The sequence below is a fragment of the Kryptolebias marmoratus genome, linkage group LG10 (assembly GCF_001649575.2).
Source record: "Kryptolebias marmoratus isolate JLee-2015 linkage group LG10, ASM164957v2, whole genome shotgun sequence".
NCBI lineage: Eukaryota > Metazoa > Chordata > Actinopteri > Cyprinodontiformes > Rivulidae > Kryptolebias > Kryptolebias marmoratus.
Window position 1 is genome coordinate 12,545,067 of NC_051439.1, and position 27,969 is coordinate 12,573,035.

Here is a 27,969-nt window from a genome sequence, read left to right on the forward strand (position 1 = left end):
TAAAGATAGAAACAGTAATGTTCTAACAAGAGAGGAGAGTGTGATGGGAAGATGGAAGGAGAACTTTGAGGAGCTGATGAATGAAGAGAATGAAAGGGAAAGAAGAGTAGATGGTATAGAAACTGTGGACCAGGGATGGCCTGTATGGTTTGGAGACAGTGGGACTGACAAAAAGACAGGAGACAGAGCTGGAAGAGGCAGAGCTGAAGATGTTGAGGTTCTCCTTGGGAGGGACGAGGACGGACAGGATTAGGAATGAGGTCATCAGAGGTACGGCACAGGTTGAATGACTTGGAGATAAAGTTAGAGACTGAGATGGTTTGGACATGTGCAGAGGAGGGACAGTGGGTACATTGGTAGAAGGATGTTAGAGACGCAGGGAAAAGACAACGAGGAGATATATGGATGCAGTTAGAGAGGACATGGAGGGGAAGAGCTGAAAGAAAAAGAAGAAGCTAAAGTGTAAAAGATGTTTTATTGACAGTTAGTCAAGATCACATCATTACTTTGTGAGACTCTGTGAAACACGTATTTGCTAATGAGCACAAACAGAACAACGTGTCAGACTATTTTTTGGCAGGGAGCGGTGTATTTCCTGTGTTGGTAAAGCTGCCAAACAACGAGAGACACAAATCGACTAATGAGTTATCATCAGGGACGGTCGGAGATTTCTGTTTATTACGTTCACTGTCTCTTTGTTTCGGGTGAAAACTAACGTGAACGTTTACAGTTCATCATAAATAAGCATTTGCCAAACCGTTCTTTTCATATTTAGGAGCTAAAGGTGGCAAACTGTTTTACAACAGGATCAATCGTAAGACATTCATACATCATCCAACACAGACTGTCATAACAGCTACTCTAGACCCCCCAAAAAACTAAAGTTTAAACTTTTTATTCGTTAAAGGGAGTATAGGATGTACGCTGATACGTGTGTAAGAGTGTGGACCAGCGCTCCATGTCCCCCCCCACAATCATATTTATGGGCCCAAAATTCAGACCACATGTGGAGCGAAGCTTGTGACCCACATTAGGAGCTACAGGAGGAGCTTTTGTCTTCAGCCCAGTTTGTGACGTACCACGAAACTACACAAGGTTACAGTCCAGCAGAAATGCAGTTTACCAGAGAAGGCCAAAGGAATAAACAAACGTTTACGCAACCCCAACTCCAAATGCATCGGGACGCTGTGTAAAAATGTAAGTAAGAACAGAATGCCATGGTTTGCAAATCTCCCGAACCCAAGTTTTATTTTCAAACGTTTCAACGTGACTGCACCATTTCAGGAAACAATGAGTCGCCTACATCTTAAAAACGTAAAAACATTTGCACAGGGGAATGTTTGCCGCTGCGAGGCGTCTTCTCTTCTTTTAAGAAAAGTCTGTAAACGTCTGCAAACCGAGGAGAGCGGCTGCTGGAGGTTTTGGAGGTGAATGTTGACCCATGGTCTGATGGAGGGTTCTAGCCGCTCAACAGTCCTGGGTTGTCGTTGTTGATGATGCTAATGCACCCCCATACCATCAGAGAGGCAGGTGTCTAAACTGTGATAACAGGCAGGATGGTCCCTCTCCTCTTTACTACGAAGGACAAAGAAGTCGTGGTTTCCAAAAAGAATTTCACGTTTTGATCTGCCTCAGGCCATTTCAGATGACCTTTGACCCAGAGAAGATGGCAGCGTTTCTGGGTGGTGTTCCCATCTGGCTTCTGCTTTGCCTGATAGCGCTTTAAGCAGGATTTGTGGAAGGCACAGAGACTTTTCCCAGACACTTGAAACCTTTTGATGCTGTTATGAACTTCAGATGACGGGATATTCCAAGTCTTTACAAATTTCCGTCGAGGGACATTTTTTTTGTGAAACCGTTCCAATATTTGTAGACATTTTTTTGGCAGCGGGTCCGTCTATACTTCAATGTTCTTCTAGCCGTTTCTTATTCACACCTCTTACTTTTACAGCCTTTCCTTTTCGTCCCTGTCCCCATTTTTTTTAAAATGTGTTGCCATAAAATTCAAAATCACCTCATCTTTAAATTTAAAAAAAAAACAATCAGTCCAGTTTTGTAAGTTTCAACATCTGATACGTTTCCTATGTTCCACTGTGAATGAAATACTGGTGGATAAAATGAACACACACCCCAGCTTTTACATAAATTAAGTTGTCAAGGTGTAGATAAAACTGCACAGCAAAGTAAAAAGGTCTAATGAGAAACAGAATTTCCTCTTTTGGTAAGTGTATTTTTTTTTATTATTGGTGTAATATCAGCTTTTCTACCAAGCTATTAATCTTCAACAGGGAAAATCTTGATTGCTGACATGCTGACAGTATTTTACTAACCTAAAACACCACAAGGTTATTGCGCTTATTTAGATAAATTTGTTGTTTTGTGGCCCGTATAAGTGCTTAAACTGACTATTAAAGAGCTTTAAAGTTGAATTAACGCATGATGAAACCCTAATGTTGTGGAAATAGAGTGGACAAAGTCTCATAGAAAACAAACTGGTGCCTCGTGGGCATTTTCCACACTTGTTCCGATGGTTTTAGTGGGAAAGTAACGTAGCATTTATTGGCTGTGGTGAGTGACTCAGTAACCAGATGGAACCACGTGTTTGACACCGTTCCAGCAGACGAGGAGGTTTTACGCTCCAGTTTGTGAACGTGGCCGTTCGGTCAAACTCCATTAAAATTAATGTGAGGAACATAAGAGGTCACGTGGGAGTTTGATCTCGTTCACAAATAAAACGACCTTTAAGGCACTCGCCTTTCAGCTCAGGTGCCAAAAATCTGTCCTGTCCTGCTTGTCGAGAACAAGATATGATAGAAATATCAGAGAAACGAGACAGAAGACAAGTGCTGCACGTCTCATCCGGACTTCGTTTCTCTGCGTTTGTATTTTAACATTTAGAAAAAAGGCGATCGGGTCGTTTCCAGACGCAACTTTAAGTGAACCGTCCTCTGCTGTCCTCCCTTTTTCCTGCCTCGCTCTGCCATCTTCTCTACACCCTCCTCGCCGCTCCCCCCCACCACCACTTTTCGCTCCTTTTCAGTCTCCCTTGTCGTCGCCGCAGTCCTGCAGACCTAGGACTCTCTCCAGACGCTTTGCCCTGACGGGAGGCAGCTGTTCGTACGTGTCGAAGCCAAGCTGGAGGTGCCGCTGGGGCAGACGGAAAAAAAGCAAGCGCTTCCTCAACACCTGGAAATGAGACGTGAAGAGTGAGAAGGATGTGAGAGCAACAGTGTTCAAAAGCTATTCTCCGAGAGGGGTATCTGTGCCCCAGAAGGACGATTCATTCATTTGAAAATAATTTAAAATGTTGTGCCCTTACTTTTTATACAAGATAAAATCTGTTGTTATAAATCAATTTAAAATACATAGTATTGTTTGCCATTATCACCCGTTTTAATTGGCCTAATTGGGATGTTTGCAGACTTTAAGCGAGGATAATAAGGGTCACAGGTTTCTGCTGCTGTTTTCTGGGTTGGGACCAGAAAGGTTTGAACACCGGCGCTCTAACGTACTTTTAATTAATTGGAAAAAAAAAAAAAATGCATTAAAATAACAAACTTCGCAAATAATCCTCTGAAAGATTCAAATTAAATTTTAAAAAACCCTAACATCATGTATGCAAACATGACCAAATTGATTGATGTGCTGGCAGCTGTTAGGAAACACATAAATAAACGAGTAATTGCATTACCTAACATCTACTTTACATCGCACTGAAACGCACGAGTTCAGACAAACGACACACCAGCGAAGCACTCCTTTATTTGCCATTAATGCAAAATGACAATTAGTAAAGAACCACTCGACTCAAACAAACAGGACTCTCAGAGGGAGTAATTAATGAGCGCGGACCTGAATGCTGCTGGATGCAACAGAACCAATTTAGAATATTAAACCGAGAGGTTGGCCGGGGCGGTGCTGAGAGAAAACCTCTCTGAATTACAGATTTATTCGGGCTGAGCCAAACACCAGCGCTCGCTCCAGCTCCGGCTTTATCTTAAACCTTAAAGTAAAATGTCTCCAATGTTTGCTTGAAAGAGGATTGGATCACCTGCGAGTCTGCAGCTCAACACTTGAGTTTAGGGGGTTGTTTTTTCCTTTTCACCTACCAGTAAAAAAGCGATAGCTCAGTTTTTTTTTTAAATCTGTCCACACGGCGCCAGGCTACATAGCTTCTACCATTTTCTTCTCTTTATATAAATGGTAAAAAGGGGCTGCTCTTTTGTTGTGGAGCTCTGGTTTTGTTTCCAGTGAAAGCACTTTTTATACCTGGAGCCTGGCCGCCTCTTCACTCACGCGCAGCACTCATTCTTCTCATGTTTGTCACGCTGACAAACCCATCAGAGGGAAGTGGCGCTCCGCGTTTCGTCCACTCAGACTCGTGCAGCCTGGAATCAAACCGGCGATCTTTCCCCCCCGGATGTATTTAGCTAAAACCACTTGGTCTGGATTTGACGCTAACGGTCGACTCGGCTGGGTCCCGTTTGAAGACGTCTGATTGGACCAGCTGCTCGTGGGTTTGGATCCGATTAGCAGAAATTGCACGTCGATTGGCAGATCCAGCAAAGCTAAGATCCACCCGGGGGCCTCGGGAACAGTCAAGCATAAAAAAAAAACCCTCTTTCAGGTGAAGAAATACAGTTGGGTTCTAAATTTTATGATGTTGGAGCTGAACTGGTGGACGAGTCGGGCCGTTTTAATGACACCTCATTAGAGCTGAGGCGGTGAAAAACTGTTGCTCCAAAGCAAGAATTTATATCGCGTTTAAATCCTCCAAACCGCATAAAGCTGCGTTGCACGTTTTATTACGAAACGAAGACCATTACGGGACGCAGACGAGAAAAGAAACGGTTTAAAGCTAAGCTCCAGCTTTTCCGGATAAAATGTTCGACGGGCTCAAGGGGGGAAGGTCAACGAGTCGCTGAACAGCAAAAAAGAAAACAGACCCTTTGATCCGAAATGAGGAGCGAGCGGGAGTGAGTAATCAATGAACGGAGGTGGGAAGAGCGAAGGAAAAAAACAAGCGGCGTGTGCAGAAAGCAGCCCAGTACCTCATCAGTCAGGTAGTAGATTTTTCTCAGCATACTCTGTCGAGCTGCTTCAACCTCCTGGAAAAGAACAAGAGGAGAAAGTCATCTTCTCTGCCCATAGTTCCTACAACTTCTCACCTGTGTTCGTTACATCGGCTGCACTGCTCTGATTAAGTCATTCACATGTGCATCCAGTGACTTTCTGCTAGAATAACAGAAGAGGAGCAGGAACGCCTTGTGGCTTTTTTAGCTAACGACATAAAAATTGCTGTTTAAAGTCTTAAAATCCTTTCTTCTGCGAGGACGATACAGAAAGCGTTTGTTCGTGCAGAGCCGAAATGTGTGCACCTGTGCTGCAGCGTCCTGAGAGAAGACGAAGGAGTTGACGTGAGACAGAGCCGCCGTGTACAAGATGGGACACCAGGATGCCTTCAGGGTCCCCGTCACCAAGGAGCGAAAGTAAAGGCGAAGGAGAGGGAGGGAGTCTTCGGGCGGCAAGGTGAACTGCTCCACGGGGATGGACAGCTTCGGACGAAGAGCCACGCGGCAGGTTAGAAAGAAGACAAGGGTCGCCTTAAAATGACTTCGGATTTATACAATTACCTGTTCCAGAGTGACGCCCAGGGATCTCAGCATCCCGACGTGTTCTCCAAACACTGCCAGCCTCATGGCGGTGCTGTACCTCCTCTGCAAGGGCAAGAGCACCCAACAGCCGAACAGCGGGTCCCCGAAAGACACGGCCTCGTACTGGGTCAGAAGGGCTGTGTACAAATCCTGGAAGGAGGCGAGACCTGGAGGGGGCACATCCAGGTCTAACGAGTCCAGCTTGGAACCCCTGGAGTTTTAAAAAAAAAAGGTTTATCGGGAGCATCTGGACCTTTTTGAGACTAAGTTTAGATTGTTTCCCCCCCATGAAGGATATTTTTTTTTTGTAACCAGACCTGGTCAGGAGTCTGAACAGTCCCCAGGTCAGTTTCTGAACTGGTCTCTCCAGGAACAGGTCGCTTGAACACAGGAACACGCAGGAGAGGCGGGCGAGCTTCGCCACCGGCGGGATCACCTAAAAACCGAACGTAAAGATTCTCAGAACACATTCTGGTGATCAGTATTTATCAGAATCACATTTAAATTATATATTTACTGAGGATTAATCTGTTGAGCATTTAGCTAAAAGGCACTAAGCAAGATATGAATAGAAATAGATACAAAACTAAAAGCTCTAATCTCCTTCAATCATCTCTTGTGACTCAGTTTAATTGTTTTGGAGCAATCTTTTCCTGCTGTCCTTGTTTGTTTGCAACATTTCTGAACTTGGCGTGTGCAGACGTCAGTCAGTAACACCTTGCAGGTGGGAAGAATATAAAAGTTTTACGGATCTCAGCTGCAGCGAATGATGTAAAAATGACTTGTGTACCGTCAGAGCTTCCTCCCTCCAGACCTCCAGCATCAGCAGCCACTGCAGACAGTGCGTCACCGCCTGCAGAGCTCCGTGAGGAAGCTCCTCCACAGCCAGGCCTCCACCGGCGGACACCCCCGTCCGCTCGTACAGGCTGACAAGCGGCAGGAAAGGCCAGTCGGAGGGCACGGCGGGCCCGCTGAGCTCCGGCAGGAGAAGGGAGCCGACCCACGGGTTGCGGCCCTGGAAAGCGTCTCGGGACGTGCTCACGGACTGCTCCAGGTGGGCGAGGTTCGTGAGGAAGCAGCCCCGTATGGAGGGCAGCTGGGCGCAGGCGTCTCTCAGGAGAGCGCCCACAGTCTGGAGGGAGGGAGACGGGTGGAGGTGTGGACTCTCTTGCAGCTTCAGCTCCTCCAGCTCCACGGCCTCGGGTCCTCCGCTGTGGCCCTCCCTGCAAACCGAATAGCGACGGGTAGTTCAGACTTTTCACGACGTCGGCGCTAAACTAACAGGGGAAAACTTGCATCTGAGCTGCAGCTGGAGACTTTGCCCTGTGTCGAAACGCACGTCTGTATTTCCCACATCTCGTTAAACACAACACAGCATGTTTGATAACATAAAACCAACTTTATGGCAAAGGAAAAAAGTGAAAACAGAAACCCTGAAAACATGGTGGTGCAGGAGGACAACTGCTTGTTAAATAAGCTTAAAATAGTTGAAAAATTGATGCTTTCAGCTGCAATCATCCATCATTTTACAAGTTCTCACTGCATGATGCCACATAAAGTAAGAAAACTGTGACTAAACAATGCCTCCTATATTATGGGCTACATTTCTTAAGGGCTGTTGACATCTGATCGCAAGTAAAATCACCCAAAACAGATTCGTAACCGATCTGAACAAGCAAATAACAAATAACCCATACCCACAACGCCTGACTCTGTTTGTCTTTTTCTGGATGTAGAGTGGGGAACATGAACATTAAAAAAAAATGGTAAAAAACCAATCATCGTTTTGAATCTCATAGGGAAAAAAGGTTATTAATTGTAAAGGTCGTGAAACTCTTAGCGCTCATTTAACAGTTTGGCCTCTCGAAAACTTTACACCGGATTAAACAGAGTCAATAAAATGGTTTGCTTACGATATAAAGTCCTTGTTAAAGATAATAGTGGAGAGCAGTTCATGTGCCAGGTATTCGTTGCCGGGCAGCAACCAGGGAAGAAGCACCAGCGCCACCTGGTGGTAAAGAGACGAATGTTTCGCTACTTCTGGCTCAATAGGAATCTGAGAAACAGGAAACAGAAAGCAAAATATAAGTTTGACAATAGCTGCCGGTGTACGTGAACCAGCAGCAGTTTCAAAAACGAGAAAACTATTTAAAGATTTAACGTTTTTTTTTTGTTTAAATCAGACGCACCAGTCTTTGCGCGAGCCGGAGCAGCAGGAACAGGAGGAGGTGTTCGTGGCGAAGGAGCCAAGCCCGGGCGTGAGACAGAGCGGGTGTGGCCTGACTGCAGCTTCGCAGGTAACCGATCACGGGATCTGACAGCAGGAGGTCAGCGAACTGCCGAGCGGGAGAGAGGACCGGATAGAAACGCTGAAACGCCGAAGGTTATTCTCCGTTGCTGCAAGTTGAAATTTACCTTCCCTCGGCTACTTTTCACTCTGTCGGGATGACCCACCTGACTGCTGAGGCCTTTATGGATTCCTGTGATCGTTTTCAAGAGGAGCCCCAGCCCCGTTAAAAGAGGGAAGGGGGAGCTGGAAGCGACGAGCCCAGGACGATTCCTCCATCCTGGACAGGCTAAACCAGGAAGGTTGGGAGTCGTCTCCGGGCCCAGAGGACTGAACTGAGCATTACACACCACTGAGGAAGACCTGGTGTCAAAGAAAACAAGTGTTATTGAAAGCACACAGAGGAAAAATAAAGGGTTAGGGTTAAATCACGGGTAAATCGAGCGTACCTGAGGTTCTTCATCAGGCCTTGAACAACACTGTGACGCATGAGGGGAAGAAGAACCTCGGATGTGAGAAGCTCCAGTTCGTGTAAAGTCTCCACTGGCTTGAAGGAGTTCTGGGGGGGATTGTTTTGTTTATATTTGTAGACTTTCTGAGATATTGGAAACTGCACACATGAACAAAATGAGGTAGGAAAGAGTACCTGTCTGGAGAGGTGATGGTAGAAGGTTTGTAAGTAAACCAGGTAAACGGGTATCAGAGCCAGGCTGTTGTCCTTCTGAACCAGACTATTGAGGTTCTTAATAAAACCCTTCACGTGTCCCAACAGGGACGCCTGCAAACCAGCGACCTGGCTCCAGGACACGGGCGGCGGAGGGGGGCTTTCTCCTCCCTGAGCACTGTGGTGAAAAAAAAAAAAAAAAAAAAAAAACAGCAAACATGTAAAAAAACAACAAAAATCGAACCGAGGAGCTTTTGGCGTCGCCGACCCGTCTCTCCTCGGTACCTGACCACTCCAGCCTGGAGCTCCTGGTGGCAGCCGGCGGTGTGCGTGACCTGCGTGAGCAGAGAAACCAGAGCCGACAGACGCTGGATCTGCAGAGACGCCAGAGGGTCTGAGGACGGCAGGAGGCGGTGGACGGACTGGAGCGTCCTCACTAAGGCTGGATACAGGTCTCTGTGGGGGGAAAAGCAGCGACAGTTTGACAAATTAATGTCTCCTACACATAAAAAAGGCCTTATAAACATGACTGATGCAACTAAAACGTGCAGAAAATGCTCCTTTAAAAAGAAACATTTACATTTCTTTTAACCTTATCTGGACTGCACAACATGTTTCTATTTCAACCTTTTACTAAAAGCACTGAAGCAGCACTGTTTTATGAAATATAACTGTATGCAGCACATTTTTCCTCTTAAATCGCAAACCAAAGAGCCACTAATCAATCAGTTTGATGCTAAACTGGATGTTTGAGGTCTGTGGTTGAAGCGTAAGGCTTTGAGGGGATAAACAAGCGGGGAAAAACCAAAACTTTAATCACACTTTTCTTTTTTTATTTCGATTACTCCAAGTGTGGATCCTGAGCTCAGTGTCCGCGTGGCGACCTACGTGTACAAGCTGCAGGCCTGTCCGTAGGCGGCCGCTACAGCCCACAGCCTGTAGGCCTCGGCGGTGATCCCGAGGGCCTCGCTCTGCTCCAGCAGCAGCTCGCTGGGCTCGGCGCTCAGGAGGCACGACAAACGCTCCCTCGCTCCCAGAGAGTTTAACTGCGAATAAACACCGGCAGATAAAAGGCTAAAACACCCTGCAGGACGCTGAAACGTATCCAGCTGCAACATTAACCGGAGCTTATTAATAACAATTACCAGTCTGGCACAGGCATGTCTGCCAGAGGTAGCTATGACCCGTAGGAGCTTCATGGCGCTGGGTAGTGGGTGTCCATAAACAGACTGAGGACTGAGCGATGGCGACGACGACCAGGAGGTGGGAAGGAACTCTGACATCACCGTCTCCATCAGTCGAGGGCACTCCAACACCTGGAAGCAGCGCGCAGCACACGGTAAAGCAGAAATCCAGCGAAAGAAATGGCAAATGTATCAGCATGGGCTCGACCTGCGTGGCAGACGACGAGGAGTGTCGGGCGATGCGCGTCAGGATCTGCAGGACGTCCTGAACCACGCGGGGTGACGGGCGCACCACCTCGAGGACGTAACGCAGCCTGGGGAGAAGCTTCATCTTTAAAAGGCCCTGGAACACAGACTTCGGGTCAGCCTTCAGCTACAGAACCTAAATATGACTCCAATTAAAAAAACAACAACAGTAAACACCACCTTAACGACATCCTGCCTGGTAACTTCATAATCACTCTTCTTCTCTTCCTTTTCCTTGGGAGTCTCCTTCATGATTTCATCCAGCCCTTCATCCTCGTCGTCCTCCTCCTCCTCTTGAGAGGATGGCAGCATAGGGAAGGACCCCATCCCAAGAAACCAGGAGAACGTGCAGTCGAGACACTCCTGAAACAAATCCAGGGCAGGGAGCAGAGCTCTGCTGTCACATGTGACTAACATTTATATCAACTGAGCTTTGTGGGTCCTTTAACTGGTTATTGCTGCACTTTTTACAGACACTTTATAATTAAACTTCTAAGTTTTATATAGTTTCTGTAATAATACTCATTTTTGTTTGCTAATAAGAGAATAAACTAAATGCATAAAATCTGCTTTGTTCTGTTAATTTGAATGTTTTTAGACATAAATGTAACATTTAGAGTGATCTTACTTCATCCTCTGTGCACACAAGGAGCGCTTTAAGCGCATGCACGGCTGCAGACATCACTCCCTCCACACCGTCATCCAGAGCGAAGCGGAGCAGGAAGAGGAGGCCGGCGTCGAGCAGGGTGGACGACACGCTGCCCCTCAGGACCGAGCCGTAGTCTCCCGCCCGTGCCTGCAGGGGGACCGAACGCAGCCACGCAGCTGACTGTCTGCACACATCTCTGCGTGCGTGTGTGTGTGTGTGAGCTGGCGTACCTTGGAGAGGATGTTGGCCAGCGTGCCGAGAGCCAGACTTCTCTGCTGGATAAGCTGACTCCGAGACAGCAGGAAGAGCTCCTGCAGGGAGTAACCTGCTCTCTGCAGAAACATTTAACAAACCTTTAACAAACACTTTAACTTTTGGGTTAAAGTCTAATAAGCAATAAAAAAGAATCATCTAAAAAGGCTTTCTCTTAAGGAAACTTAAATCTGAGATGTTGGCAATTTTGGTGAAGTCTTTTTATATCAAACGACACAAAGATAAACAGATAGTATAAGAGGTTGTAGAGCTACAGACGGACCTCGGGCTCCTCTCCGTGGTGGTGAAGCCCTAAATGGGTTGGCAGGTTCTCGGTTGGCGGGATAAGGCTCCCTGCAAAGTCAAATCGAGCCTGCATGGCCTTTCAGGAAAAACCAAACAATGCGTCGATCAATAAATCAACATTCTGAATTCGAGTCAGCTGCCAAAAAGGCTGGAATTTAGAAACCAATGACTACAGCTGCAGATCTCAGCTGACTCCCACCTTCTTGGTTCCTTTCTTTCGGGGAGAAGGCAAGTCTCTCATCCACTCCAGCTTCTCGTGCTCCAGCTTATCCATGTGGACCCATTCCTTCTGGGGCTTCACCGGCAGGTCCTCCGCTGAACTCATACAGACGTGCGCACAGTGAGCCAAGGCACAAACACAGCTTCTCGGCTAATTAGATTCGATCATCAGACAGAGAACAGACAGGCTGTCGTGCAGAAAAAGGAAGACTAAAGAGGCGATATGTGCAAGACCTCTCTCTAGGTTTCAGCCATGCGGTCAAAGAACATCATGTTACGTTACATCGGATAAAAAGAGGGTTGAAAGGGAAGCAGAAACTGGGATAAAAGGATTTAATTTGACTAAATCATACCACTCGTTACTGGTGGTGGCGTTGGAGGTCCCACTTCTTGCTCCATCTCCACCTCTTGCGGTGTCAGAAAACAAACGGCAGCATCGGAGGAATCTCTGCCGTCTTCAGCTTCACGCTGAGGATCTTCCTCACTGCTTCCCTCTGTGGCTTGTGCGGAAGAGGATCCAGAGGACACAGCGCTCCGAGCTTTGCGAGATCGAATAAACTCCACCAGACTGGGATCTGGAAAGCAGGCAAAAAAAATTAAAATAGCGTCATGAAAAGACATACACGGAAAGTGAAAAGCATTTTATTTGCTTACCAAGTTGAGACATTAGCTTCCTTTGCTCTTCTTGTATCTCAGCCGTGGACATCGCCTGGAGCTTGGCCTGGTTCTCCAAGTGGATCCTCATGGTGTCTCCTGAGCTATCCGGACCCTGAAGCCCCTCACCTGAAACCAGGCTGGGACCTGACACTACCGCTGGTTTTGGTGAACAAAAAACAAGAGGAATGAGGAGAACTGCAGTGCTCTCTTCTCTTCCATTTCTTACAAAAAACACATTGAATTATAAAACCAAAGCATAAAGCTCAGAGTTACTTACGACCACCGGCGGGAGGGTCAGCAGAGAGGCTCTGCTTTTTGGCTTCAGGTCTCTGAAGAGCTTCAGAGGAGCAGAGTAAAACGCCCTTCCCCTCCTTTAGTCTCTGAGCAGCAATCTGGCAAGCAAAAATGCTTTTCTTTCCTTTAGCCGACGCCGACGGAGGCGCCTGCTGGTCAGAACAAAAACAATCTTTTAAATGCTTTTAGGCTCATTTTAGGCTTTTTGCACTTCTCCAACCTCCTCTGCGACTCGTCTAATAAAAACAGGCTTTTGACGCAGCTCAGTAAAGTTGTAAGGAGCTCTGGGATTGGATAATTAATGCTTTGTTTTTACCTGACTGCTGGTTTCTGAGCGGCGCAGTACTTTGGGGAAAGCCAGGCCTGTAAACACAGGCAGGGATATGGGAGCACAGCTGGTATCTCTCTCCTTAAAGCAAAAAAAGATAATGTTACTACACCAAACAGAAAACAAGGAGATAAAAATATAAAATTGTGCATCAGCCAAAACAAGAATGCAAGGATACTGATTCATATTTATGTATCTTTATGACACTTATCCACACCATTTAGTGACATGATCTGACTAAGAATACCTACAACAATCCTTGAGAGGACGGTGCTGATGTGAGAGTCGTGTTTGTCCAGCCTGTCTGTGGCGTCTTCATCCTCAAAGGTGACACGGCTGGCTTTAAAGCGCGACTTCTTAGGAGGGGCCGGTGTTAGAGAGGGCAGTTCGTCTGGAAGATCTGTATGGAGCACAACAGATGGGTGTCAGGTGACGCGACTGGGATTTTACAGCTGACGGCACGCAGGCAGCCATTTAAATGTTTGAGACCTTCAATGGTGACCACATCCTTCCGGTTCCCGCCATTCTCCCCATTCTGTCCTCTCCTTTTATCAGGGCGGCGGAGCACAGCAGCAGCAGCTGGAGCGCCAGAGGTCAGGAAGCGCTCCTGCTCCTTCAGGAGGTCCTCTTCAGAGTCTGTGGGTTTGGGACGCCGCAACATCCCTCTAAAAGAAAGATTACACAAATAATGACAAATAGCATCTGTCTTTTGTATTCTCAATAATTTATCAATCACCTAATCATGAGCATTAAACCATAAGCTGGTTGATGGATTGAAAGGTGTTGATTAATCAAAGGGGGGCAAAATTGGAGGATGCCCATGAAACTGAGCTATTCGCCCCTGTTTACATGTGAAAACTGGTTCTTTAAACCGGGATTTAGTTGAAATAAACAGTTAGAACCTCGGATCACATTTTGATTTTACATTGTGTGAGTAGTAAACGCTAATACTAACCAACATTATCCCCGGAGTGAGACAGAAAGCAACGGATTTAAACTGATAACAAACTATCCACTCCGAGTGATGCTTTTCCCTTTTTCACGTGTAGTTCAGTTTACTTCGCCACGCGCGGTCAACGTTAGCCGACGGCTAGCTAAAAACACCAAACCGCATCTAGTTTGTGGCAAAAATGTTTCAAAACACCAGCGAACAGCATCTCGTACAAGTATCTGTTGTCGTCGGCGATTTTTGATAGCGTTAGCTAACCTTGTTTTGAGTCCGAATCCTACAGGAACTGCTACACGGGTCTGCAGTTCAACACGGAGGATTTTTAGTGTTGCACGGTAGACGCTTCCTTCAAAATAAAAGCAAAACCGAAAGGAAGCGGCGTTTGCTGATATTTTGCAGCTATTTCGTTAATTTCCGACTTTTGCTCATCAGTTAAGAGGCTTGGCACCCAAGAAAACGCAAGTGAAATTCACCCGAGGTAATTTAAGCTTCGTGCAAACAGGATTTTCGCGTTATTTTACCTACTTCCGCCAAGAATCCGAACAGAGATCTTGTCGTTATGGCCAAGCTCAACTCAGTAATTTGGCCTAAAGTCATTTTATTTGGAGACTCCATCACACAGGTTGGTTCCTAAATTAAAACTCGTTCAGTTTCACCCAGCAGACTGTCCTCTACAGCCGCAGATCTGCTATGCGAACAGTAAAATGTTCCATCTTCCTTTCAGTTTTCATTTCAACCCAATGGATGGGGAGCAGAGATTGCCAACAAGCTTGCAAGGTGAATATTTGGTCCTTATTCTTTCTTAACTTTCTGGAGCTTTCAGTTTCGCCAGAGAAATACAAATCACAAGGACTATTATGTGTGAATTAGGTGGCTTTAAAAATAGGTTTCCAGCCTTGCACATTAATCAAGGAAGTTTCATCTATTAGTTGAATTTTAACACAAATCATTTGTAATATCTTCATTACTTTAACTTGTATAATAAATATTATCATGTAACAATAATTTTGCTCTCTACATATTTAAATACAGGATCTATTAAACATTTTAAATGGCTCATATTAAGGATTTGGTGTGTATTCATGTGTAGTCAAGCCTCTATTAGATTGTTATTCTTAGAAATTTAATTCCTAAGAAAAGAACAAACTTTAAATCTGACCCCTGCTCAATTACATTAATAAATTTAAAAAAACATACACTCTCAAAGCTGTATTAGTTTAACCAGAAAACAAAAAAAACACTGCATAATATGTGTTCGATGGAGCTGTGAATGTGAGCTTTTCCTCCCTGTCAGAAAATGTGATGTTGTAAACAGAGGGCTGTCTGGCTACAACACCAGATGGGCCAAGATTGTTCTTCCTCGCCTCATTAGCAGCCAGAACCCGTCAGACGCACACACCTCTGCCGTCACTGTTTTCTTTGGAGCCAACGACTGCGCGCTGGAAGGTACGGCCTCCCTGGAAAAGCAGATTCAGTCCCAGTCGGGTTGTGTATTGTCTTGTAAAGTCAGAGCCCGCTGATGTCAAAACATTTCTTTTAAAGCATGCCACAGTTGGTAGCTGCCATGTTAACGGGAGGACTACACTGTCTGTAACGACAGTGGTGCAGTGTTGTTATCCTAGAAGCAGCGTTATGTGCATGAATCTTTATTGTAATGTGGTTTAAGAAGCTTCTTTTTCTCATTCAGATAAGAACCCGCAGCAGCACGTCCCTCTACAGGAGTATTCAGAAAACCTGAAGGACATCAGCAGGTTTCTGACCTCGGCTGGTGTGTCCGCAGACAAAGTCATCTTCATCACTCCTCCTCCTGTTCACGAGCCAGCCTGGGAGAAAGAGTGTCTTCTCAAAGGTAACCCTGCCGGGCCACCGTTTCGTCCCCGCGCTGGAACGATTTTGACGCCGAGCGCCTCCTCGCGTTTCTTCCAGGGTGTCCTCTGAACCGCCACAACTCTGCGGCGGGACAGTACGCGCAGGCCTGCGTCCAGGCAGCCGGCCGGTGCGGCTCAGACGCTCTGGACCTCTGGACGCTCATGCAGAAAGACGGACAAGTGAGTGCGCGCGCTTCGCTTGGAGGTCGAAGAACCGCCCGCTGGGGAAAAAAAAACAATAATACAGAAAGCATTTTACGAACCTTCCCGTTTTGTGTCCTTCCGTTCTCCAGGATTACACCGTCTACCTGTCCGATGGGCTGCATCTCTCGGAGAGGGGAAACCAGTTTGTGGCCGAGCACCTGTGGGGTTTGCTAGAAACTCGTCTGGCTCACCTGCCCTTCATCCTCCCTTACTGGGGAGATGTGGATGCTAAAAGCCCAGAGAACAGCCTCCTATGCAGCTAGTGGGGGGAAAAAGAGGTGTTAAAGTGCAATAAATGATGGTCAGAACAATCTGCAATATGAAGCACAAAACTGTGTCTGTGTTTAAATATACAAGATTCTTTTTATTGGAGATGTTATTAACGCAGGCGAAGAACATTAAAAAGATATACAAGTACAATAATATACATATAGTCTGGTATAAAATTTAACACTATCTGCTTCTTTAGCTGGACCTACAAGAAGGAAAAGAAGTTTTACAGTGTTAACTTGAGGCGCAGCAGGTAACAGTGGTGAGACGACATCAAATGGGCAAAAAAAAAAAAAACAACAATGTGCGGCGCTCACGTTGGCACGAGTGTGTGAAAGCTGCCCGCGAATCGGTCGGAACGGAGCGGGCACAACGGGCGGGAGAGAGGCGCCGACTTCTCGACGATCACGTTCCAGAAAACTCACGAGTTCATACAATCTTTACTCTCATATTCAAGTTTTTTTTTTAAAAAAAGAAAGATATTAAAACTAGTCGTACATAACAGTTGTTGTATTACTTACACGGACGCGTCAAATACACAAGCTGAAATTGGCAAAAACAAAAGAATTTTTAGTCCTAATTCTTGTGTCAAGGATTTACGGGTAAAATAAAAAAGGCTGAGTCAGCTAAGATGAGTTTGTTTTTCCTGGTGAGCCACAATCACGGCCTACTGCATAATAATATACATCTTATAAATACAGCCGGGTGGTTCGTGGTTTAAAATCTCCTTTTACTCCTAAAAAGCATTTGCCTTTTCAGAAACCCATTCAGTCGAATAAATACTCATTAAAGCTGTCTTACTGGGGAATCCTCCCCGTTATCCTCGTAGATTCCTCAACCTACAACTAAAAAACAAAAAAAAGGCACAAAAATGTGAACTCACAGTAGTAATATTCAACTTAGAGGTGACTGAAATAAACCACATTTCCTGACTCAAAAACCTGACCTACAAAGTGACTAGCTGTGGTGTGGAGCTTGAAGTCGTAGTCGCAGAGAATCTAAAGTTTCCTCTCAGCACTCGGTCTCTTTAGTGTCAATGCGGTCCTGCCTCGTGAGGCGCCGCCGGTCCCTGGCTGACGGGTTCAGTTCGGTCAGATCCACGTAGGAGGATTTCGTAGCCGACGAGGAGGCTCCGGCGGTTGTGAAATCGTCCTCTGCCAGATGAGAGTCGCTGCTGGTGTCCTCCGGGATGGTGTCCATCCGCGGTGCTCCTGCGCTGTCCGGGTTGCCGGCGTAGCTCGGGCCGGGGTCCTGGGTACTGCTGGCCGCGGCCGGGGCCCGGGCCTGGCCCAGCTGCGGCGGAGACTGGGAGGAGGGCGCGGTCCGGTCGGCGGAGGAGTACGGAGGCGGGTGCTGCTTGAAGATGCGCACGGGCGCCGACTCGAGGTTCAGCTTGTCTTGACTCTGGAGGGTGAAACGGAGACGTGAGGAAAAGGCCCATCAGAGCAATCTGCCTCTGACTGAGGAGGGATCCATTCCTTTTATTTACCTCATTCTGTTCATGTCAGACCATCAAACGTGACCGAGAAAACATTTAATTACATTTAGGTTTTAATCCCCTTTATCTGCCCCAAACCTAACCTGATATGAAGACGGGAATGAGTAAAGCAAACCTTTCTGCCTGTGGACATTTTGAGTTGTCAAACACAGATGGAACTGTTCGTCGTGGCTGCTGCCTTTTTACGGGTAGCGGCGCGTCTAAATGGAGTTAAGTCGCCAGCAGTTCCGTCATTTTGCACCTGAGCTCATCCTGTACTGGCAAGTCAAAATGTCGGCGGAGGGAAAGGTCTACAGAGGAATGCACCCTCAGTCTCAACATCTTCCCAGTGAAGCCCAGAAGCTGGACTCGATGCAGGACAGATGAGCAAAACGGATGGATAAAAAATAAATAAAATAAAAGGACAGCCACCTGCAGAACATTCCACCCTCTTCTCGAGACTTTGACAGCACCGGATGCAAACTTAAAACGTCGACACACGCCATCCGATTTCACAAAAAAATAAAAGAAAATAAAAAAACAACTTTAATCCTCTCGTTGTTTTGAATACTCCTAAAATGCAATCTTGCTTCCTTGAGGTAATTTCTGATCAGATGAGGCATCTGTGCCCGAGAACACAGCCTTCCTTCCTCACTTTATCCGTCTGATGAAGATGAGTCGTGCGGCTCGATCAGTGATTACGTCAAAGAGAAAGTGACTGCAGGAGTATCCCAAACTGGGGGCGGGTGGAAGGGGGGTGACGGGGGGTGGGGCCACTGACCATGCTCTCAATGGCAACACGTCTCAACATCAGGATGTGGCGCGAACACACTCACCTATGGCGGCAGCTCTACTACAAACCTCCACCATCTGCTGCAGTTCCGGGGCAAAGAGTGATGGACAAGTGATTCAGAGAAGCCGGCAGGGACAGCACGGCAAAAAAAAAAAAAAACTACGGCTTGTCTGAGCACTTCTTCAACCGGTTCTACACCGTGGGACGACTGATCAGGAGTCTGACCACCTTACGTCAATTAAAAGGCATTAATTTAACGAAATAGCTTGTGTTTTACAAAGCGCTTAGCCAATAGGATCAGATTTGGTTCACAGAGGTCAGAAACACGAGCCAACAATCGGGCAATTTGCGAATAATATTGAATATCTTGCGTTCTCCGATGGCACTAAAGTACAGAACTTTTCCCTCAGATTTGAATCTATAAAATATAGTCCCAGTAAATAAAAAGAGAACATGAAAACACTGCATAACCAGTATGTTTTTAGAGCCTTAAAATGATGAAAATATAAGCATAAAAGTAAAACTCTAATAAAAACTTAGACAACACATTTTCAGCCTTGTTCCAACTGCTGACAAAGCCTGAATTTAGTTGTAAAAAGTGTAATAATTTAATTATCTCAAGTTTAATTATGTTGCAGCACAACAGTTGACAATCCCCCATCATGCACCTGGTGCTTCCTTGTTGATTAAAGATGTCAGCGCTCCAAAAAGCAAACATTGGGTTGAATTAGTTTGGTTAGTGTGGCAGCAAGGCTTGTATGCTGGATACAGATTATTATACCAGATTATAGAAAGAACTTACACTCTGAGGGTGGTATAAGCTCTCTTCATACTGCTGGTCAAGACGTTTGTCCTTCAGGGGAAAGCAGAAGAATCGCAGCACCGTTAGCGTTTAAGCTGAACTGATTCGAAGGACAGCAGGAATTATTTCGAAGCTCTTACCACAAAGTGAACCAGGATGCTGAGAGGAATCCAAACGATGAGGGAAAACACCACCACCGAGCCAACAATGTTGTCAGCCAGGAACTTCCCTGATGTGGACAGGACGACGGCGCAGGCGAGAAACAAAATGGACGAAAAAAAACACAAAAATCCGGGTCAGACTCTGATTAGGCGTTCCCTCCCGGAAAGCTCGGTTAGCTCTCGCACATTCCGCGCTCACCGAACGTGTTGATGTCCAGTTTGTCGATAAAGTCCCACAGCCTCTCGATCACGTCCTGCACCTGCTTCATGCACTTCCCCTGTTTCGGACACAGAGCGGTCGGAATGAACGTAACAGCCGCGCGCCTTGTGAAAAAGCGAGAACCGGACGTGTGGCGACTCACGTTTCCGTCACAGAACCCCACGGTGCAGGGTTTGCCTTTGCGAAGGTTAATGAAGCTGCCGTTACTCTGAAGAAACGGAGAGCAGGTGCCGTTTTTTCCCCTGCAGCAAACCTTGCAGGAGTCGTTTGTATCTGCAAGGGAAAAATAACGGAGTATTTAAATTCACTGAGAACAAACAAGTAATAGAAAGAGTCAGACAAAATACAACCACTGGGATAATATTCGACTAAACCTTTTGGAACAATGAGTTTGTTTTAAGGAATAAAACAATCAGAAGCAACAGAGTCCATTAAAATGCTTAGCTTCACTTTTCCAGCTCTGATTTTGCTCGTCTCCTCCTCAAACAGTTCGTCTCGGCATTATTTAAAGTGTTCACCCTGTCCAGTTAGAGCTCTGCAAACCTTCCGGTCCTCCTGTAAAGACGCTCATTACCATTGCAGGCGCAGGAGATGAGGTTCTTCTCAGCCTCGCAGAAGGGGTTGCACTCTCCTTTGTGGCAGCGGCCATTGTCGACGCAGATTGTGCCATCTTCGGCGTTCTCCGGAGGTGGACACTGACTGCTGTTGCCTGCGAGTTGAGGAAAAGGATGACGCACTTAATTATGTTTTGGTTCTGAACATGTAAGAGAGTGGTACGTTCCTCTATAACAGAGCGGCTCACCTGTGCAGGAAGATATGCCTTTACAGGTGGCGTTAATGGCCTCCTGGCACCTCCTTCCTGCCTGCTCATACTGGCACTTCCTACAGCAGGGGCTGTTCCTGTCGCTGCGGGAACACAAGTTGATCCGTCGCCTGAGCACTTTTGGTTTTTTAAGGTTTGACGAGCGAACAAATTTGACCCGACTTTCCGTGTAACCTGCCTGCACTTGGCGCCGCTTTTGAACTTGCAGTCCGGGGAGCAGCAGGCGTCGTCGCCGAGGTGGAGCAACCCGGGGTCGCATTCCTCCCCGTCCTCCACCCTGGAGTTCCCGCAGACCTTGCTGTTCCTCTCCTTGAAGCAGCGGGGAGCTTTGATGCGCAGCGTCTTGCCAACTGAGATCTTGCTGCAGTTGGAGAAGTGCTTTCGGGAGGGAAGGAGAAGCAGATGACCTTTAGGGGTTTTAGCGCAAATATATGTTTATAACGGGACAAGACGAGGCACTGAAAATGTCAGACTGCACAGCTGGACACCTCAGGGGTCAAAGATGATGCCTGTTGATTTCAAGGCTCATGGGGTCAAAGGTCACAGGTAACCCCTTAGTTAAAAACTCCTCTCTGCTCCTACGTGTGGCCCTTTTGTTTCCTCCGCCAAGGAATTTTCTGTTTTCTGTCATTTGTCTGTCTGTTAGCAAAGATCAGGTAAAAAACTAACAAACAGATTCGGAGGAAATGATCAGAAAATGTTGGAGTTGTCCCAAAAAAAACCCAATGGATTCAATTTTCGTCACGCTGTGGCCGTGGCGGAGGTTTGCGCTCTCTGAGTGCTTCAAGTTCATACTTCATACTGGTGTGTCGACTCTGATTATGTAAAACACAGAGCAGCAGCTGAAAACACTCCTGTTATAGTTGCCGGGGCATGATAGCACTTCTGTAGCAGCGCAGTTGTTACTAACTTGATGAAAAGGGCTGCTTTTATTTGTAGTTTCCCTGAGGATACCGTGCCGTTTCAGAGCTTATCAAGGTAACAAATGGGCTACTTTGTAATAAAAGGACGGCGCAAGGGAGAAGTTACAGAAACGTATGTGACGCCTGACAGGAAGGTGAGGTTGTAGCTGAGGCTAAAATGTCTTTATGGTGTAATTTTCTCACATTTATTTGACTCAAACAAGGTAAAAAGAACGACTTGAATCAGCAGATAACTATGTAAAGACAACAATTAAGAAAAGTGTTTCAAAGTACTTTAAATGGAGAGAAAACAGCACAGCACTCAAAACAAGCCTATTGCTTGAGCTGCTTGGGTATGAAAGTAATACTTCATAATTATGGCATTTTGAGGCAAAAACATAAGCAGTTTTAAAAGAGAACATAATATGTCTCAGTCCTTTTAAGAGCTGATCATATGCAGGCTGAAAACCCTGCTGCAGTTCCTGTCAGTCTGGTAATGTTGCTGCACCAGTTCAGACTTGTTCCTTCTCGTAGGTGATGCATGCTGTAAGATCACGGTTCGGATCGCTTGTGCAAAATGTAACAGAAGGGCACCAGAGGCGTCATTCAAAGACGACAGATTAATAGAAAGCGGCTGAAAAAATAAAGCTGCAGAGCAACGAAGTGCTTGGCAGCAGCATTAAACGCAATAACACCCAGGTTTGGTGCTTCTTCTCCTTTAAGAGTGGTCAAGCAAAAAAAAAAAAAAAAAAAAAAAAAAAAAGAAAAAGAAAATACTCCCAACGGTTAAACATGCCGTCAAGTCATGTGCATGTGGGCTGTGGAGGCCAATGGTGGAGGAGGCGCATCACATTTCTGTGTCATATTTCACAGGAACAACTGACTCAACTGTAAAGGCTTTCTGTAACATCTGAAAAGCATTTCAGATCAGATTTTGTATCCAACTCGACGTAGATCGCTGGAAACCAAACACACAGCGGCGACGTGTCGAACCGGGTACCTTGTTGTTGAAATGGTCTCCGCTCACAGCGATGGGGTACATGACGTACTTCCCCCCGTTGTCGTCGCTGGGAGCGCAGGACGGGATGTTGTCGGGATCGTGCTCCGCTCCGAAGTTATGACCCAGCTCGTGAGTCGTCACCAGGTCCGCTTCCTGTGGAGCCAACGAACCCGCCGCGTTTCAGCACAGCATTTTCCACTCAATTCAGTCCCTGATTAGTCATCTCCGAGTGTTAGCAATACGGCAGCCGTGGCAACATTTTCATAGCGATTCAAATTTACAGCACAAGCCATCGGTCCCCACAACACCCACACGAAAGATGCATCTGCTCCACTCGGAGCATTAACTTGGCTGCGTGACATGTTGCGTAACGTCTTGGCTGAAATCTAGTGCACAGACCTTTGTGAGGATAGTTTTGCCGTAGTTCTTGGTGCTGGTCAGGCCCGTGTTGAGGTAACTGCGTTTCTTGGCAGAGTGGGACGGGAGGTAAGCTACGACATGACAAGAACCAAAAAAGAAACATCTCAGATTATCTGGGGATGCAAGCAGCACTGCAAGTGTTCTTTTTCTTTGTGAATTTAGCCACTCTTCGCCTCCATAAGTAAGAAGGGACATTCTGTGTGCGATTTGTTTTAATGGTCCAACATCGTGGACCACGTTAGTGCGGTATCTGATCGAAACGGAGCTGGATTTGTGAGGTGAGGCTTACATTCTGAGCAGATGCCACCCAGTGGGTGAGGTCTGGATGGAGCCACGTAGGCCAGCCCCAGAGTCCCCATATCAAAATCCTGGTATGTGAAGAGGTGGGCCAGACACACAGAGGAGGCGTTGTCTGCGATGTCTGAGCTGAATTGCTATTAGACCCAAAGAGAATTAACTATTATCGTTTGCTAACAATACCGACAAACGGTAACGGTTCAGGTTTTCTTCATAATAACAACAATTTACCTCAAATGCATATAATCCAGCGGTAACACATTTCTCGAGAAGCTGATATTGGCTTGAAATCTCACTTCACGACTCATTTTGCATTTTCTTTCAGTGCTGACAGATTTATTTTAACGTTTAAAGTCTCATTCTGTCCAAAGATCTTTCCCGAAACAAACATCTCGCTGAACTTTAAACGCCACGACGCCAAGTTTCTCCTCGCTTCCTCACCTCCAAGAGTTTCTTGACATCCCAGAAGTCCTTTCCCTTATCGGGGCTGTCCTGCATGTTGTAGTGGACCCAGCCAATGCAATTAGAGCCATGGGGACACTCTGTCGGCGCTTTGTTAATAACAATCTGACGAGAACAACCAAAACATGTGAGGAACAATTCGAGCGCAGCTGCTGCGAGCTAATGAAAGTCTAAATTATTAATAAGAAAGTAACGGCGCAGCTCCTTCTGTGCTGGTTCAGAAGTTACACATTTGAAACAGATTTTTTAAGACGGATGAGACGAACAGCCCTAATGCGAATCACACACATTAGGTTGTTAAAAATAGCATCAACTCTGATCTGTAGCAGCTATTTTTTGCATATTTAAGGAAGACAAGGAGATGAGCCATCTGTTGCTGTAACAGTACAAATTCTTCTTTATATTTATGGTTAATATAATTCAACACAAAATACACAGAGTAGTTTTTTAAAGCTGTTTTTTGGGGATAATTTTTTCCCTCTCAAGAGAAATAAAAGCCTCACAGTCCTTCCTCAAAAACGCTGCTCACAAACCCACCGAAGCGCCGAGTTATTTTCGACCTTGTTTCCGGGAGTGGCGCTGAATAAAGTGGAGCCATTATTCAGCTGAGAGCACTAACGTCTGAAGCGGCAGCACAAACAGGGTTCAGGAGAAGAGCGGAAATCAGAGCCGACTGCACACCTGCTGGATCTGGACCCCGTAGCCCTTAAATTCCTCGTCCCAGGTGGTGTTCCTGTAAATGTCGTCGACCCGATCGATCAGCTCAATCTGCGCCGAGACGGAAAAAATGACGTTCAGAACAACTAAATATCTGCTGCAGGGAATCACCGTCAGCGTTACGCTAACTCATTACAGCAAGCAGATGCATCAGAGCTAACATATTAAAGGGTTTTTTTCAGCAGTAATACATAAAAACCATCTGAATGCAGCATTGTGACGTCAGACCAGGTAGTTGAGAGTGACGCTCTCCTGTCCGCGGCCCATGTGCTGGTAGAAGCGGTAGTCTGCAACAAGCAGCAGGGAGCACGTATTCTTATTCGGGTCGTGGGTTTGTCTTTTCTCTCTGTGTTGTTTCTCTGCAAGGAAAAAAAAAACAGGAGGAGCAGTGAGGAGGTTGGAGTATTCAGACTTATACTACAGGGGAAAACATGAGCTTACATCGAGACAGACTGTCTGTAAATTCATTTAAAAAAGGACGACATGCTCTGGTGTTGCATTGTTAATATCCCTCTTTTTCACATTTATAAAAATGTATTTTCCTTTAAAGTCCTGCCTCTGTTTGGGTTGGATTTAGACTGTATGTTCAAGCTTAAATATGAAGCAAAAAGAAGTCTAGGCTTTATACTTTGATACGCAAACACGTTAGACAGAGGCACATAAACTTACCCCACAATCGACTCTTTAAACAATCAGTACAACAAAAAGACGCCATTCTGAGCATTACATCATACACTTCACTTGGCCCTACATTATTCAGAAGAGTGGGAGCGCTCGGCTCCGTCCTCCACAATAAGACGTGGGAGGCCGGTGCTGACTCAGACCCATCGCTCGGCAGCAGAGGCTTCATGAATTTTAATGCTTCCTCCAGATGAACCTTCACCTCCACTCATCCAACCAGAAAACGGTGAGAGGTGTTGGAGATATCTCCTTCTCGCACATAAACACTGATATTTACATCTCCAGTGCTGCATAATAGGAATAAACGTTTGATTTTCAGCATAACGTCTAAAGTGTGTTACAAAGAATATGTTAAAAAAAAGGCTGCTGAGCATTTTAACCAAATTCTCTACCTTAAGTTATGCTTTTTCCATCTCTAAAAACAGGACGCAAAGTAGGTTGGATGGAAATGTACATTCATTCATGACTCTCCCATTTCCAGCCAAATAAACAGACGGCAGAACTCACCGTCTTTGAGGTCCGCCTCCTCGTGCCTTTCCCATCTGCTCCTGGTATTCTGAGGCAGAAGATTCTCCGCATCTGCACTGATATAGCCGCACACTCGAGGAGAAGCGATCCGGCTCAGGTTCTTGATGTCCTCCGATCGGTAAACCAGCAACCTGCCGTCGACCGGGGAATCTGTGAACCTCCACAAGGGCTGGACGGCCCCAAGGAGGAAAGAAGACTGAATCAGGGAGGTTCTCTCACCAAAAAGAACGAGAGTTTAAGAGGAAAGGTAACAAGCTATGAAGCTCTAAAACAAGATGGGAGCAAAAAATGTTAAAAACATAAGCCAAGATTGAAAAAATGCCATGAACAGAAGCCACACATTGTTGCTTTTACATATATTTATGTGACTACAGATACACACAGACCGGTGCTATTCACTGGGAAGCTACACAGATTCAAAGGAGACAGCATTAAGTTTTCAGCTCCCCTCAGATGTTTACCTCTACGTTATATTCTGCTTCATCTGTCAGGATATGAGCAGAAAACTCATCTCCATCGATGAGCGCCTGCACTCGTGAATTCTCCTCACCTAAACAAAAAGAAAGAACAGAAATCATTATCACTCTGAGAGACAAAAAGTATCGAGGGAAGTGCTGTTTTGGGAGAAATGCCTCCATCGGCTCACCAACAACGTGTCCAGTGAAGTAGTTCTGAAGCTGAACGTCATATTTCTGCTCATTTCCGTTTTCATCGACAAACACAGCCTTGAAGTCGTCCGTAAAAAGGTCCGTGTTTGTGGTCAAGTAAAGCTGGAAATTTCTGCAGTTGGAAAAAATAAAAACGCAATATTTCATTTTGACTCATACATCAAATGTATGACAAATTCTCAGGAGTCACGCTGAACTTATGACAAATTACTTTCAATATAATTAAAGTTATTTCTTTTTTACCATATACAATACAAACGCTGTTGCCGTATTTGTGTTGAAAGACTCATTTGGTCTTTATCAACTAGTTTTATTCAACATCAGCAGAGGTTATGCGCATTATATCGTCGCCAACGAGTCGCAGTGAGGTTAAAAGCCCAGAGAGAGAGAAAATGACCCCTGACTGAGTAATACTGAGCGGCTTGAAAAACAGAAAACAGAACTAAAATCAGGAAGAGCTGTTACATAATTGACTGCACTGACAGAATCAGCACAAATGTCCGCCGCATTCTTTTTATAAACTTCAAAAAAAGAGAAAGAAAGCAAGTAAAATGCTGCAATTTGAAACCCCAACGACAATCCCAGCATTAGAAAGGTGGATATGAAGAAAACATGGGTTTGTGTCGATAAATACAGCTTTCAAATCCAAAAATTAGCCCTTTAAATGGACGCTAAAGGTCCACAATCCAGGCTGCCGGACAAAGGAAAAATGGGAAACGGTAACAAAATGAGTAGACGCTGCAAAAAGGTGACTTGAGTTAACTGCAGAACAGCTAACCTGAGCAAAAATCGGAAAGCAAAGAGTCTGAACGAGTCTCAAAGCTGACTCTGAATGATTCACTTTCGCGTTTGTCTTCCCTCACTGTGACATTTAAACCTGTCACCATTAAAATCATTTTCACGATGAGAGATTAAATGATTCTGTGTACGCTGTAGCAACACAGCGAGTAGGAGATGAACCTTCGTGGTTTACAAATACTTTCACAATCAGCAAAGAGGTTTGTGTTTCTGAAGCAACTGCAGGATGTAGGTGGTTTCTGCTTGTACGTTTAAAATTAATATACATAACCGCACAAACGGGACAACTAAAGAGCCAGTGTAGAGTGATGCTGTGAATCCTCGCTGGCCTCTAGATTCATATGGGATGAAATTGTCGACCTTTCTATGGGTCTAAAACACACTGATGTGGTTCAATACATTGTATGCTGCATACCAACCAGCAAACACTGAAGTCCACAGATTCAGCTTTAAATAAGTTTAGATGTGCATTACATTATTATGACAATGTTTGATCACTATTAGTCCACTGGCGATTATATAAAAATGAAGAAATGCCATTAAATGTCACAGTTTGTTTCAAAAGCAGGCTGCTAAAAATAGTGTCAGGGTGATTTTTGTTTTAGTTAAGGTGATTCATCCTGTAAGATTTCCAAGAGACCAAAGGTGCAGGCAGGATGGGGCTTGTTTTTTTTTTTTTACCTGTGCAGGGCTCTGAAGCTCACCAGGCGCTCCAGGTGGGACCGGGTCTCGGTGTCCCTCTTCCTCACTGAGTGCAGCTTGAAGTCTGACAGGGGCAGCACCTCAAAATCTGACAGCATCGAGTTCAGGGGGTCTGGAAACACAGACAGTCGCACGGAAACAGTGGTCCGATAAGCCACAAGTTCACATTCACATGTGACAGGTTAAAAAAATTAGCTTTCATTTACCCGGTTAGCCTGAAGCTAACGTTAGCTGAGTTGCTAGCTTACCGAACTCTGGGTTGTGTTCGTGATTATCCTCCGTCGTCACTCTTGGTTTAGTCGCCCCGTTTACCCAACAGGGAGCGAGAAGGACTAACAACAGGACCGTCATTTTGTCGGCACGGCTCTGTCACCCGTAAGAATAAAAAATATTTTTAAAAAATTAAAAAAAAAAAATTCGACTTGTGTTGGCGGCTACTAACGCAGCGCTAACACGGAAGTGCTCCGAGTGGAAACATCCGGTTTGG

The 27,969-nt window shown here is 45.7% G+C and overlaps 3 protein-coding genes across 8 annotated transcripts; 1 reads left to right on the forward strand and 2 right to left on the reverse strand.

Moving 5' to 3' along the window:
* Nucleotides 1–1,781: 1,781 nt before the first annotated feature.
* On the reverse strand, nucleotides 1,782–13,993 carry rpap1 (RNA polymerase II associated protein 1). 5 transcript variants are annotated; one of them, XM_037977792.1, is made up of 27 exons: nucleotides 13,948–13,993; nucleotides 13,230–13,405; nucleotides 12,992–13,140; nucleotides 12,729–12,821; nucleotides 12,396–12,564; nucleotides 12,116–12,274; nucleotides 11,815–12,036; nucleotides 11,442–11,557; nucleotides 11,220–11,318; nucleotides 10,915–11,016; nucleotides 10,664–10,831; nucleotides 10,216–10,398; nucleotides 9,998–10,132; nucleotides 9,751–9,921; nucleotides 9,494–9,651; nucleotides 8,891–9,061; nucleotides 8,588–8,783; nucleotides 8,391–8,500; nucleotides 8,109–8,304; nucleotides 7,844–8,023; nucleotides 7,568–7,710; nucleotides 6,445–6,877; nucleotides 5,972–6,090; nucleotides 5,634–5,865; nucleotides 5,379–5,555; nucleotides 5,052–5,108; nucleotides 1,782–3,186 (listed from the first exon to the last, which is right to left on the reverse strand). In XM_037977792.1, exons 2-27 carry the CDS (start codon nucleotides 13,399–13,401, stop codon nucleotides 3,037–3,039), a joined length of 4,260 nt encoding a protein of 1,419 aa, XP_037833720.1. In that variant the 5' UTR covers nucleotides 13,402–13,405; nucleotides 13,948–13,993; the 3' UTR covers nucleotides 1,782–3,036. The 5 variants fall into 5 exon arrangements, with proteins under 5 accessions (XP_037833720.1, XP_037833722.1, XP_037833721.1 ...); XM_037977794.1 differs by lacking the exon at nucleotides 13,948–13,993 and adding an exon at nucleotides 13,696–13,941 and having other exon boundaries at nucleotides 7,844–7,990; nucleotides 12,396–12,561; XM_037977793.1 differs by lacking the exon at nucleotides 13,948–13,993 and adding an exon at nucleotides 13,696–13,941 and having other exon boundaries at nucleotides 12,396–12,561.
* A 48-nt stretch (nucleotides 13,994–14,041) lies between these two features.
* iah1 (isoamyl acetate hydrolyzing esterase 1 (putative)) lies at nucleotides 14,042–16,093 on the forward strand. Its single transcript, XM_017418146.3, has 6 exons — nucleotides 14,042–14,311; nucleotides 14,414–14,466; nucleotides 14,984–15,135; nucleotides 15,377–15,538; nucleotides 15,616–15,737; nucleotides 15,851–16,093. Exons 1-6 carry the CDS (start codon nucleotides 14,249–14,251, stop codon nucleotides 16,022–16,024), a joined length of 726 nt encoding a protein of 241 aa, XP_017273635.1. The 5' UTR covers nucleotides 14,042–14,248; the 3' UTR covers nucleotides 16,025–16,093.
* Nucleotides 16,094–16,104: 11 nt separating this feature from the next.
* Nucleotides 16,105–27,952, reverse strand: adam17a (ADAM metallopeptidase domain 17a). Of its 2 annotated transcripts, XM_017418123.3 has the most exons (20): nucleotides 27,731–27,952; nucleotides 27,462–27,594; nucleotides 25,961–26,094; nucleotides 25,776–25,864; nucleotides 25,294–25,483; nucleotides 24,334–24,464; nucleotides 24,070–24,156; nucleotides 23,368–23,493; nucleotides 22,919–23,063; nucleotides 22,609–22,700; nucleotides 22,210–22,362; nucleotides 20,486–20,685; nucleotides 20,287–20,390; nucleotides 20,059–20,193; nucleotides 19,627–19,757; nucleotides 19,464–19,542; nucleotides 19,244–19,332; nucleotides 19,104–19,154; nucleotides 18,345–18,381; nucleotides 16,105–17,435 (listed from the first exon to the last, which is right to left on the reverse strand). In XM_017418123.3, exons 1-20 carry the CDS (start codon nucleotides 27,831–27,833, stop codon nucleotides 17,065–17,067), a joined length of 2,580 nt encoding a protein of 859 aa, XP_017273612.1. In that variant the 5' UTR covers nucleotides 27,834–27,952; the 3' UTR covers nucleotides 16,105–17,064. The 2 variants fall into 2 exon arrangements, with proteins under 2 accessions (XP_017273612.1, XP_017273622.1); XM_017418133.3 differs by lacking the exon at nucleotides 18,345–18,381.
* Between the last annotated feature and the right edge of the window lie 17 nt (nucleotides 27,953–27,969).

Coding starts and splice junctions, on each gene's coding strand:
- rpap1 (XM_037977792.1), bottom strand. CDS start 13,401: ATGTTGCGGCGTCCCAAACCCACAGACTCTGAAGAGGACCTCCTGAAG. Junction 9,062..9,493: donor CAGGCCTGCAGCTTGTACAC/GTAGGTCGCCAC, acceptor TTCCCCCCACAG/AGACCTGTATCCAGCCTTAG. Junction 6,878..7,567: donor TTTAACAAGGACTTTATATC/GTAAGCAAACCA, acceptor TTCGGTTTGCAG/GGAGGGCCACAGCGGAGGAC.
- iah1 (XM_017418146.3), top strand. CDS start 14,249: ATGGCCAAGCTCAACTCAGTAATTTGGCCTAAAGTCATTTTATTTGGA. Junction 14,467..14,983: donor ATTGCCAACAAGCTTGCAAG/GTGAATATTTGG, acceptor CCTCCCTGTCAG/AAAATGTGATGTTGTAAACA. Junction 15,738..15,850: donor TCATGCAGAAAGACGGACAA/GTGAGTGCGCGC, acceptor TCCGTTCTCCAG/GATTACACCGTCTACCTGTC.
- adam17a (XM_017418123.3), bottom strand. CDS start 27,833: ATGACGGTCCTGTTGTTAGTCCTTCTCGCTCCCTGTTGGGTAAACGGG. Junction 22,363..22,608: donor GCAAAACTATCCTCACAAAG/GTCTGTGCACTA, acceptor TTGGCTCCACAG/GAAGCGGACCTGGTGACGAC. Junction 20,686..22,209: donor GAGACCATTTCAACAACAAG/GTACCCGGTTCG, acceptor CCCTCCCGAAAG/CACTTCTCCAACTGCAGCAA.